Source organism: Nelusetta ayraudi, unplaced genomic scaffold (assembly GCF_046127955.1).
Source record: "Nelusetta ayraudi isolate G7.1 ecotype Tasmania unplaced genomic scaffold, CSIRO-AGI_Nayr_v1 ptg000057l, whole genome shotgun sequence".
NCBI classification, from domain to species: Eukaryota; Metazoa; Chordata; class Actinopteri; order Tetraodontiformes; family Monacanthidae; genus Nelusetta; species Nelusetta ayraudi.
This window is the reverse complement of record NW_027466107.1, coordinates 2,899,596-2,912,495: the sequence shown is the minus strand read 5'-3', so window position 1 is coordinate 2,912,495 and position 12,900 is coordinate 2,899,596. Positions and strand designations below refer to the sequence as shown.

The 12,900-nt window shown below is 47.8% G+C and overlaps 2 protein-coding genes across 4 annotated transcripts in view; one reads left to right on the top strand and one right to left on the bottom strand.

Annotated features, from left to right (window-relative positions):
* Positions 1–98: 98 nt before the first annotated feature.
* mpg (N-methylpurine DNA glycosylase) lies at positions 99–2,045 on the bottom strand. The gene is made up of 3 exons (XM_076038690.1): positions 1,557–2,045; positions 1,248–1,452; positions 99–852 (listed from the first exon to the last, which is right to left on the bottom strand). The coding sequence occupies exons 1-3, from the start codon at positions 1,827–1,829 to the stop codon at positions 467–469; spliced, it is 864 nt and encodes a 287-aa protein (XP_075894805.1). The 5' UTR covers positions 1,830–2,045; the 3' UTR covers positions 99–466.
* An 849-nt stretch (positions 2,046–2,894) lies between these two features.
* The window catches only part of rhbdf1a (rhomboid 5 homolog 1a (Drosophila)), a 32,205-nt gene continuing 22,199 nt past the window's right edge, over positions 2,895–12,900 (top strand). Inside the window, exons 1-2 of one of the 3 annotated variants that reach the window (XM_076038683.1) lie at positions 2,899–2,975; positions 6,507–6,688. The gene's annotated coding sequence lies outside the window, so the exon portion shown is untranslated. Of the gene's footprint in view, positions 2,976–6,506; positions 6,689–7,530; positions 8,196–12,900 lie in introns of those variants that run through there. The other 2 variants (XM_076038684.1, XM_076038682.1) reach the window with 2 other exon arrangements.

The window sequence follows — 12,900 nt, the reverse complement described above, 5'->3', positions numbered from 1 at the left end:
CATCTGGGAAATCACTGTGAAGAGAATGTATCAACTATTAATGTTTATCATAAATTGCTGATGACACCTTCGGGAAAGGAAAAAGAAAAAGTCACTGGTTGGTAGAAGACATTTTTTTTAATAGAAATTGATCATTTAAATCTTTTTAAGTGTTCAAGTCTATTTTTTTTTTTTTTTTTTACAGTGTCACTCCCAGCAGTTTTCGAAACTGATGCTCGTGTTTATTATGTTAACATCAGCCGTGACTCATACTGATTGGCAAGTCGGACTGGAAAGGGAAAACAAATGTATTAATTTCACATGTGTTGAGAAGAAGTAGTGTAAAAGATACTGGGTGTATTTGTATTCTGTCTAAATGATGCCGTCTGTTGACGTGAATCAGTGGCAGACCAGTATGAGGAACTCTGCTCTTCAGTCCTCTGGTCATTGTACGGAAGATCAGGTGTTGGTGGGGAGGAACTTCATTTCATTTCATTTCCAGACAGACTCTCTCAGCTTCTCTGTCCACGACACTGACACACGGGTGGCTGCGTAGATAAAACCGCAGCGGCTTCTTGGCCCACTCCCCGTGGGAGTCGACGCCGATGCGAGACGCTGACACTACGTCGCCGGGCTGTGTGGGGTGCGCGTCGGGGTCCCTCTCCAGCCACACCTGAGCGTCAGACGCCAGGTCACGGCGGTCGAAGCAGCGCAGTATATCCAACGCCTGGCACAGCTTGGACGGCCCGTTGCACAGCTCTTTGTCCTTGAGCGGACGGGCCCCTTCTTTGCGCCTGGCGGCCCTCAGCTGCCTCATGGTGGGCTGACCCTGCAGGGACTCCAGGGAGCGCAGGAGCACGGCGGCACCCTCCCCTGAAAGGAGAACCAGGAGAAGCACTCGTCAGTCAGTGACCGACTCCAAATCTCCTTGTGGGTGAGTGAGTGAGAATCAGGAAACTGTTAGGACGCGTACACACACACACACACACACACACACACACACACACACACACACACACGCACACACACGCAAGGCCCTGGTACATTACAGTCCACAGGGTGATGAGGTGGACTGTAAAATAAAAAGATACATAAGCATGTAGAAATGACTGCACAGAAGATCATTGGTCGCCCCCAACCAATGGCAAAGTCTGAAGAAGAAGAAGAAGAAGAAGAAGAAGAAGAAGAAGAAGAAGACTGCTGCTGCGTTTACCTTCACTAGATATGTTCATGCAGAGGTAGAAGAAGAAGACTGCTGCTGCGTTTACCTTCACTAGATATGTTCATGCAGAGGTAGATGCCGTAGATCGGGTACACATAGATGGTGCCGGCCGTCATGAACATGGCCGTGTTCCTCGCGGTGCGTTTACCCCCTGCCGAGTGCGACGCCTTGTCCTCCCCGCCGAGGTAGGCTTCAGTCTCCACGATTCTCCCCCTCAGCTCGGTGCCATCTGCACACCTGCGAGCCAGCACCTGCACACACACAGAGGTTTGATTCAATTATTAATTACGATTTTGTTTTTTTGTTTGTTTTTTTTTACTGATCAAGGCATTCATCCTGAAATGTGCATCCTTACTTTGCCCAGCAGCGCTTTGGCCAGGCTGATGCACGGCTGCCTGAAAAAGTCCGCACCCATTTTGTGCTGTGGGCCATTTTTAGTGAAATAACAGCTGGTCTCCGTTTCGATACTTTGGTCGTTGGAACTACACTGAGGCTTTTTCAGTTTGGCAGGCGGAACCGTTCGCGCTGTCCACTTTCTGTGTTGACTTCCTGCTTTAACAGGTGCTGCTGCTGCTGCTGCTGCTGCGGTTTCGGTCAACGCTGTGGTCTTTCGTTTCCTCCCCGCCATCACGTCACTGGCTGCAGAAGAAGCACGAGGAAGGCAAAAAGGGGGAAAGACAATCTTAAGAGTTGTTTCTTTAGTTGCGTCATCATAGTTAAAGAATGCCCTTTAAAACATCTCCGTCATTCTCTCCTGTCCTGTTGAAAGCCATGCTAACACTGGCAAACAGGAAGTGCCGGAGTGTTTTCGTTTCTCTTAAAGGGACCGCGCCATTCTTGTATTTGTATTCCAAGCAGCAAAAAAAAAAAAAAAAAAAAAAAAACTACCCAGAATAGGAAGTAAAACATCGATTTTGTGTTTATGCACATCTTTCAACTTTTACCTTTGCATCTGAATTTGTCTTTCATACCACAGATGATGCAGAAATGTACCTAGATTAAACAAACAAACAAACAAAAACCCTTCCTGACAGCTGCTGCTGTGTCTTATCTTTTCAACCTCATTTGAAAACACTCCACCCTTACAAGAGTTTATAAATAGAACTGGTGTGCTCATGCCTGCCTGTACCCAGGAAGTGCATGGCGCCAGTTTGGCCCTGAGGCGTGTGGCTCCATGTGGCCTTCTGGAATACGAACAGTTTGTGACACCGTGCCATGCCACAGGTCTTATCTTTATCACTCGAGATCAAGTATGCTATGCTTGTATTGTCGAAGCACTGTGCTAATTCTAGGGGTGAATCCTATGTGCACAAAATGGCAAGTGCACAGATTATGAAAAAGAAAAACACCACTCTCTCACTCTCTCTCTCTCTCTCTCTCTCTCTCTCTCTCTCTCTCTCTCTCTCTCACGAGGTTATGGCATAATGAGGTTCTTTCTTTTCTTTCATGTGTCTCTCAGTACACATACTTTGCGGTGTTCAAGATGCAGACTGACTGTCTCAGTTCCTGCTGTTTGCTGGGATTCTGCAGCTTCGCTCACTGATTCATTGCCCTTCTTCATTATGTGGACTTGGAAGCGACTCAGACATTCTGCCTGCCTTGTGATATGTTGTTTTTTTTCCTCCTCCTGCTGCTGCTTGGTCTTTGATAGAGTTTAATGTTGTCAACAGGAAATCATCAGTGCTCATTTGTTTTTGTTTTTATTTTTTGTCAGAAGGCAGTGGAGTGCATGATTGCCAAGATCATGACGCAGAATAGAAATTCTATTTTGAGGGTGAGTAATCCTTTGAACTTCTTGTTAACTTTCAGATGTAAAGTATGTTTTTTTTTTTAGTATAATTTCAGTTTCACAAAGAAAGAAAACACACTCCTCTCCTTTTTAGGTAAATTTAGGACGAAAGAATTCTTGTAAAGCAATGATTGTGTGTGTGTGTGTGTGTGTGTGTGTGTGTGTGTGTGTGTGTGTGTGTGTGTGTGTGTGTGTGTGTGTGTGTGTGTGTGTGCGCTCACATTTTATTGCAAATGAAGGGCTTATATAATTCAATCAAGGGTGAGTTAGCTTGACTTACTGCTGTTGCTGAGGAAGAAAGTACGGTTAAATTCCAAGCTCAGGTATTTACACTCCTGACTGCTGCTGCGTCATCGCTTATTACCTGACTTTAATCGAGTGGAGCTGTAAAATGTGTGGCAATAGAGTAAAAAAAAAAAAAAAAATCATGTGACAATAGATATTGTTATCTTGTTGTTAAGCATAAGGATACAGATGATTAAGAACACAAACTGGTGCATATACAACAGCATATGAAGTCGATCCAGGATATGATCCAGACAGAAATCTGCTGAACACGTGCACTAGAACCATCCTGGTATGGATGGTTGACTTTGTTATGTCTGCCGGACGGCTGAAGGCCATTGTTTGCTTTGACTGTGTTTCCATTGCCTGTCAGTGGTGATGGCGAGGTCTGGAAGCCCGGCCAGCTTTCATTGCCGCTGCCACCAAATATTTTCGGCAGCCGCGGCTTGGCTGCGGTGTCGCTCTCTGGATTACTTTCAGCCTCCTGCATTCCCCCGCGCTGGTTCTCCGTGCTCCGCGCCGGTGCCAGAAACTGTGTGCAGATGGACGAGCAGAATGCAGGCAGACTGAAAATATCTTGCAACAACATGAGTCAGAGAATCCCACGGTGAACGGGTGTCGATTAGCAGGATACAATATCTTCTTGTCGTGCAGGAAGTCGTTATGGAGGAAACCACAACCAAAATGACACTTTGATCTCGACGTTGAGTTGCCTTTGTTGGAACGCTGCATGTGGAATATAGTTCCGCTCCTGTCTGTATCTGTGTTCCAATAATAATGGGTATCATTGCTTTAACATGAGCGTCATCATATTAAAAAAGAGTTTCATGTTGCAAATAAACACAACTTATTAATGGAAATGTGCTCATCGTGTTTCGCTCAGAGTCAACAATCCGTATAAGGCAGCACTTAAATTTGTATGGCATCTTTATATTTGGAACACATTTTCACATCATTCTGTTCCATTGATCTATACTATACATCATCATTCTGTGCCTGAAGAATGGTAAATGGCTGTCCTTCCTTGCCGTCTGTTCATGAGCCTGTTGCTGCAGGTGAATGGAAGAAGCTCGGCGTTGTAGCTAAATTTGTACGTTTGTTTCTATCTATAGAACTTACTTTCTTTTTTTAGAGGCTTTTCATATTGGATAATGACTTTGTTTTGCTCCACAAACTCTCCTTTGTCAGGACACAGAGATTTCCCCCACGAGACAACATGGCACCATTAAGCTGCAAAATACATTTTTCCACGGAGGCAGGTTTTGCCACTTTCAGCAACAGTTTCACCACGTCGGCAGTTTTAGTAGATCATTAAAAGACACAAACGGAACCCTCCAGCAGTTTATCGATTGGGCCTGGGCTTAAATCTCCGGCTCCGTGGCCTTTCTGTAACTGATAACAGCTTCCATGTCTGGGCTCACACCTGTGGCTCCCAATGGGGAGAAGCCGTGAGTCAGGCAGGGAGCCGAGACTCTCTGTAGACTCACTCACTGGTCTTGACACAAAAACAAGGGATTATAAAACTGCTTGACACAACCCCAGAGCAGAAGCTTTTCAATTTATTTATTTTTTTTCAGCAGCCTCTCCCTATTTTTTTTTTCTTTTTTTCCCACTTAAGGCAGAGTCTGGGCTGTTTGACAAACAATATTGCACATCATATTAATGATATTGATGTGATTTACTTTAATTTTAAAGAAAATTGTAACCTAAAGGCCCATTATGTAAGATTTAGCAATACCTAGTAGTAAGAATGCAAAATGCATACAAATGAAAACCCATTCCTTTATCTTGTATTTGTAGCCATGTTGTCACATTAGCGCCAGCTAGTGAGCAGATCTGTTTTCTGGGCTTGAATAAAAACATGGTAGCATAACATGGCCTCTCAGTACATAAGAAACTGCTTTCTTACGTTTAATAATGTATATCTAGATACATGTGTGCTTTTGTTTCATTTTATGAAAAGAGATCCTTATAAATGTCCTCTGTTGGTCCTTCAGATGTCTCTCTCTCTTCTCTCTCTCTCTCTCTCTCTCTCTCTCTCTCTCTCTCTCTCTCTTTTAACGGTCAATTCAAATTAATTACCGGTAAAACTTTCTGCAAGCTCTCCAGTAATCACTGACTGGAGTATAATTTCTTTGTCAAAGCCCAAACCAACAGACCTATAATAACCTTTCTATAAAAGTCACATGCTAGCGAACAGTGTGGAGGAGAAGTTAACCCTGTCACCAGCGCATGAGTGAAAACCCCTCTGTGGTCTTAACCCTGCTACAATGGATTGTCCCTTCACTCGTCTTCTTGGATATAAAAAAAATAAGAGAGAGGAAGCCGTTTATGGGCCGTCTGACAACGTCTTTTGGTTAAAACATATTCTTGTGCTCAACCCTTTTATCTTTGCGTTTGAGCGATGAGCCTTCAGGGAGCCCTGAGTGCTCCGACAGGGCCCTGCGTCGCTTCCTAATTGCTGCCTTGGCCTGGACTTAAACCCTCCTCCGTCCCAGGGGAAACCTGACCGTTAATTACCGCAGCTTCATACCAATCAGAGGTTCCCGGCACGGGTCAGATCCCCACGCAGCTCAGGGCATGTTAAGTCCACCATGCTCATTTTTTCTGTGGTGAAGAGGGGAAAAAAAAAAAATCCTTTGTCCGCTTTTTAGGACCCGTCCGAAAATCCACTTGATTTGCAGTGGGACTTTCAGACCCATGGGTGCGAGTCAACGCAGACACATGACCTTAGAGGAAGCTCCAGCATGCTGGGAACTACAAGAACAGCTGTCATACTTGTCTGCAATGTGTCTGCTGGGTATTTTGTCCGTCCCTCGCATTCTAAATCACTTAAAGCTGGCCTTTATGTGGGACTTAGGTGATAGAGAAACTGCCAGCAACCTTTTCTTCCTGTTTAGGAGAAAAGCTGCTGGCTAGTGTTTATGTGCAGATGACACCTTTAAACAAGAAATAATACAGGGGTTATTACACTAAGAATAGTAGGAGGTGGTTGGGATGAGACTGTATTTAGACAAATTTAGAACAAATTTAAGGTTGATGTCTCTCTTGCAAACTCACATTCCAGGTATTTTTCCATATTGTGCATTAGATATACTGTATTCTTACTGAAACAATCCATCAGAACATGGAATTTAAAGTGCATAGTAAACCCCCCCCCCCTTTTTTTTTTGTAAAAATCTTTGAAGTTCATTTTTTGACGGAATAATTATTTTTGAATGGCTTCATCAGGTGGTGCTTCAAAGTAAGATATTCCATGAACCTGGGCCGCCTGTGCCCCTTGTAAACCCATCTGAGGAGACGAGTGGTGCTCAGTTCCTCCTGTCATCACCACAAGAAACCTTCTGCTCCTAACATTCATCCTTCTCCTGGAAAATGTTCCCGTGTGGGAAAACATGACGGAACACACAGAGGTCAGTTTTCTCCATTCAAAGTCTATCGCTAAGACACGAGTCACTGTTTTACTACTTTTAGATGAGCAAACTTAATGTCGTTGTGGCGTCAGCGTATTAACACCCTTGGACCAAGTGGCAAGTCTGAGTTTACACAATGAGACAATTCAGGCTAAACAAATTTGTCTCAGTCAGCCATGCTGACATCAGAAGACTCAAACCTCAGCCTCATGTGACCCGGTGACGCTGCGTGTCTGTGTGTATCTGTGTTGGAATCAGTTCAGTAAGAAGCTGCGCAAAATGAGTCAAAGGAAACATGTTCTGTGAGCTGAGTGGATTCACGGTTGCACAATGATGTCATGCGGCACCATTGCATGTGTTGCATTTCATTAAAATAAAAATAAGTAAACAAACAAACAAATAAAACGGGCTGGAAATTGGAAGCTCTTTGAATTAGCTCATTTGAATGTGGTGGTGTAGGGATTATACTTCAATCTGAAATGAGAAAAAAAAAATGACTTGCTTTGGTATTTTTTGATATTCCATTACTTATAAGCAAATTAAATCCACAATCTTGTCGTTACACCAGATAAACCACAGCGGGGCTCAATAATGAAATCCTGCATCACTGTCCTTTCTTAGAGTCCTTGACAAAAAAACAAAAAACAAAAACAAAAAAACATACAACAGTGCAGCTGAACATCTGATTCCTCCCACTGCGTGTAGTTATTATGCAATCATTTGCTTCCTGCACAATGAGCCGTTGTCTAAATCTATTTCCTCGTCTGCCAATTTATTTAACCCTCGTGTGTGGGAGGGGCCGGGAGGGATGATTTTACATTTCCCATGATGGGAAATCACAGACTCCAAAAGTGATTTTTCAAGTCTCGGAGTCCCACTAATACGGCTCGTCTTATCGCTTAGTCACCGCTCGGGGCCGGCAGCAGCAGCAGCAGCAGCAGCAGCAGCAGCAGCGCCTCCCTGTGCGCGCAACGATTGGCCGCGCGTCACGTCGGGCTCGCCTTCTCCACAAACCGTCTCCAGCGCAGGGCGGGGCTCAGCCTCCGCCAACGTGAACTAGGCTACGGCCGGCAGAAGGGGAAAAACTTAACCCGGGTCGATCCATGGAGCAGTGTGGGAATGCTGTGTCCGTAGGTGGGAAGCAGCGAGCCGGACGGGAAGCCACATTTCGGCCACATCAGCCCGGACTGCCGTAGAGCGGCTGCGGACACCAGCGGCGTTGCGCCTTTCACCGCGGCGCTCGGCTCGGCTCGGCTCGGCTCGGCTCGCCTTTTTAAATAATAATAATAATTAGAGGAATTAAAGACATCTGCGGCGTGGGAGCGCGTTTGTAAACCCTGCGTGTGTCGCTTGCTTGGGCGCTGCTCTCGGGATGATGTGACCAACCGAGCCGCCAGCACCGCCGCTGCTTTTCCTGGGAGGAACAGAACCGGTGGACGCGCACACGGACCCGGCGGGTCGGGGTGGTCGGTGGTGAAGAGACCGACTCAGCTGCTCGATTCTGAGGGTAAGTTGTGTGTCATGCTTTTCCCTCCGCGTCCGCCCATGACGCCAGGTTCGTAGAGGCAGCCCGCGGGGGAAGCGCCTCCTCGCGTCGTGACCGTGCCCGGGATCATCCCGAGGGAGCCACGAGCTCCACTCCGGCTCCTCTCGGGAGTCCTTCACACACACACACACACACACACACACACACACACACACACACACACACACACACACACACACACACACACACACACACACAGGCGGAGCAGCATCAGCCGGGTGGAGTGCTGTTGGCCTCTGGGCTGCTGATGTGGCGGAGTTCTGTCATGAATGAGGACGAGTCAGGTGCTCTTGTGATATAACGACGAGGCCCAGTGAGTACGGGTGAAACAGGCTTGTCGGTCAAGATGTTGAGAGTGGAGTGAATGAGATTCTCTTGGTTCAGATTCAGGGGATCGTTGGGTTTGTGCTGCACCAGCGCCACCTGTCAGGGTTGATAGATTCCTGTGGGCGTCTGCATGATGGTGCGGACGAGGGGAATACACCCTGGACTCATCGGTCGCCCACCTCGCCGCGACCCCCCACTCATCCCCTCGTCCACCTCCCACTCCTCCTTCCTCCTCCTCCTCCTCCTCCTCGTCAGCAGCAGCATCAGCATCACCTTTAAGAAGCGGGCGCGAGGTGCCGTGGGAACCAGAAATGGCTTTCACGCCTGATGTGCGTGCAGTGAGACATACCAGTGACATTTTAACCCCCGCTGTCCTCGACCACCACTACCTCTTCTTTAAAAGTGCCTTTTAGTTTTTGTTTTGCATTGCTGGAGGAACTTTTGCCGTGACTCAAAAGTGACTCACGGCACTCAGACGCTCACTGAAGGGCAGGAAATTCTCGTGAAACAAACCAAAAAAGCAGACGGAGGGACCACCACCGCAAGTGGTCTCTGGTGTATGTAGACTCATTTTAAGGGGGAGGAGTGGGGGGGAGGAGGGTCTCAGAGCTCGCTAATGAGCCACAGACTTGTTTACGTGGGTTGACGCAGCCCCTCCAGTGTCCCACCGCTACCTGCTTCAGACGGGAGTGAAACCGTAGACTCACTGTTTTACAAACTGCTGAGTTATTTTGGCAGACGGGGACAGTGGCAGCACATGGCCCCGTTTGTGTGCCCAGTGTTCCTGAAACCGTATCACATTTTGGTGGGTGGGTGGGTGGCAGGGAGGTGGGGTGAGGGTGGGTGTGTTGGGGGTTGGGGGGTGGGGGTGGCATTTCATGGCTCCGGTGATGTAATCGCACTGATAAAGTGGGGAGGGTGGCAGTGGGCCGTGTCGGCTCACCCTCGGTGTCCCCTCCGGCTGCACCCCTCCAACCCCCCCACCCCCACCCCCACCTGCTGGGAGAGTCTCCCGAATGCGTGCGTGTGATTGGATGTTTACGTGGCGTGCGTGCGGGTACGTGACACCCGGTCGCTGGGAGAAGCTCCGCTGAGGCAGGTGGAACATCCACCACCAGCTTGTGTTGACTGGCTGGTATGTGAGTTTCTGGAGGGTGGGTGGCTGGGTGGGTTGTGGTCATGCTCTTATGACTCATGTCACAGTGTCTTTATATATTTGTCAGTCCCGCCAAGAGCTCAGCGGGTACTACTACTACTGTCCTCAGAAGCACCACCGTCGTTCGATGGCACGGCTGCTCCTTAGAAGAGCACTGATCGTAGTGTTTTTTTGCTGATCAAATTTATGACGATGCATTAAAGGGTTATGACAGTCATTCACTCGAAGCAGCCACACAGGATTCATTAGCTCTGAAGCACTATGAGATCTACAAAAACAACGTCTTTAGCCCTCTGTTTCCAGCCTCCTGCAAAAGTTTTTATTTTTTTATTTTTTTATTTTTTTTTATCTTACTGCTAAAATTGAAGCTTCGTCTGACCTTCCGCAAACGAGAGAGGCCGCTTCAGAGGCAGGAATATGTCACTAACCTGGAGCTCTCAGTGCCCATTGTGACATCACAGAGAGCCAGTCAAGTCAAGTCAAAGCCTTTATTGTCATTATATGACCGTGCACACAATGGAATTGGGAGCACAGCTCCATCCAGTGCATGATAGAACGGAAATTAGAATAAAATATAGCAACGCTATGAACTAACGCTATTGACACTTCTCGTAATTTTGATGGGGAAGCTGGCGCAGATGGCGATGTAGTTGGTGGTGCAGATGACGCTTCATGCCTTGGAAGAATTCCCCTGCAGTCTGCCTGTTTCCTTAACAAGTTTGCCTTCTTTGTGATTGATGGCTTCAAAGATCAAGTCAGGGTGTCAGAGGGCGGAACAACGCCGGATTCTCTTCTCGGTTACCTCGGGCAGTTTCACTGTATCTTCATTTGAAAACGTGTCAACTTGATCTTTTCTCTTCTCACAGTTCACCACGCAACTTGACACTGTGATCGGAAGAACCGCTGAGCATATAGAATGTTTTTTTCTAAATAGCCAAGTGGCATGTGATGATGTTTGATGTTTTTCCTTTATGTAGGGCTTAACTTGAGCAGACGTGTGTTTGGTCTTATAATTGATAATGAGTTCTTTTGTGTGCCTAATTTAGATTTCCCCGCTGCAGGCCAGCTTGGCTGAAGCATATTCATTGTGTCTAAATGAACACTGAAAGCGAAATGATAAAAGTTTGGTGTTTGCTCTTTGTGTCGCAAACGCTTAAGGTAGTCCTTTGAAATTCATTTCAACTCAGATCTGGTAGGTCTTAAACTTTAAATCCGCAGGGAATGGCCCAGTTTCTGTGACTTTTGAAGCGCTAGGTATTATGCAGAGTTTGTAAAAGGCTAACAAATTTAAAATATCATTGAGCCGAACTGCAAACGTCTCGGAGGCTGTGGCGTAACTGTGGCTGCAGCAGACGTCTGAGCCGATCTGCGAATGTGGGGCACGGCGGCAGTATCTGGAGACATGTTAACCGACTTGTTCTGCCGCTTCAGGAACAATACACGTGAGTTCCTTCTAAATATATAAGCTACAACTGTTCCCTCCGCTGCGCTCAAACAGACGTCAGGACCGACAAAAAGCATGCCAGGAATGGTTTTAGCCGACGACAGAACCCGGCCGGCAGCGTTTGATCTGGTCCTCACCGGGGGGGGGGGGGAGGGGCGGGGACTCGTCGAGCTGTCGCACCTTTTCTTTTCTGCCACTTTGATGTGGTTCTTACGCTTTTTAAGGGACTTGTCGGAAGCAGGAAAAGTGAATTGTCTGGCACGTCAGATGGTGGTGCGGCAGCGAGGGCGGAAACCAGAGACGCGTGTTGTGTCTTGACGTGTCCGACGTGAAAAAAACAAAACAAATGGAAGCGAGAAGACAAAACGCTGATGTCCGTCTGTCCGTCTTTCCACCGTGAGAATGAAGTATGTGCAACGTTGCACAATCTTTGGCTTGTGTTGCCGGTTGATTCCTCTCAGTGGTGTGTGACTCACAGCCGCTGCACTCAATTGTTCCCGTCCCAGGACACCCTGGTGGTGGCGGCGGCGGCCCGGTGCAGCGCCTCAGGAGCCGCAGGAGCCGCAGGAGCCGCAGGCCGTGAAGTCACGAAGTCATGATGTAATGCTGTAACGCAACAGCGCGGCTATTTCAGGGTCCAGCTCCTCCCGAAGCTCGGAGCCGCCGGCTCGCCACCCTGTGCTTCTCTCCGTCAGCACCTCATCCGTCAGGGGCCGGAGACGCTCGCACGTCCAGCGGCCCTTCGCAGAGTTGACTCGGAACCCCGCCGAGCGACTCCAACAAGTCGGAGTGCCATGTGCGCGTTTGTTCTGGCTGTGATTTGGGCAAGTTGCAGCACAGTTGGAAAACATCTAATTTAGGGGGGTTGAGGGGAGGTGAGGGGTGGTAGTTAGTGAGTTGGTAGTTCTGCCCAGTGTTGTCACTCACATGGTGTCTGAGGCTGGCTAACCTCAGGACAAAGCTCATTTTTCGTGCTTGTGGGAATGGTCTCTCTGTCAGAGCGCCGCCACCACGGAGCTTCCCTGAACTTTGATCTTCCTCTTTAAAGCGTGAAGCGCCGGGGAGGGAGGGCGAGAAGGAGGGAGGGAGGGAGAGAGGGCGGGAGGGCGTGTCTGCAGATAAACCAATAAATACCTCCTCTGACTGCTTGGGTTGGTGCCTTGAGGTGGGAATGTATATGTGGGGGAATGTTGCAATTTTGCGGCGCACACGTGCGAAATCAAATCTCCCGAGAGCGGATTTGGTTTCAGCGCCGGAGAAAATAAATGTGACAGTCAAAATGATTGCGGTCGCTTTGTGAGAAGACTTTGTTTTTTTTTTCTCAGTCCCATTTGTTAGGAATTTTAAAAGAAATGTTGTTGTTCATCTGACGCAAATGAAAGTTTGGAAACGCTTGTAAACGTGTCGTAAAATGCTGAAAAAAACAAAACAATTAAAAACCGTGTCGGGCCCTCCGCAATATTCCACCTGTAGTGGCGGTGATGAAGTCGGGATTGGCAGGATGGAATGGAAGGGAATGCTGGCGTGCCAGCGCGATGCCAGATAAGATCTGCCGCTGTGGGGGGATTTAAACACGCTAAGAAGAAGAAGGAGACGGCAGCTCAACTTCAGCCAGCAGCGACTGTCGGCTTGGGTGAGAACCAGCGTGAGCCGGCGGAGGTCAAGAAGACGGCCGCCGCGCAAGCGGAAGCTTCCGGCGGCGAGGCTGGATCTCGCGCAGACCTTCTTTTTTTTTTTTA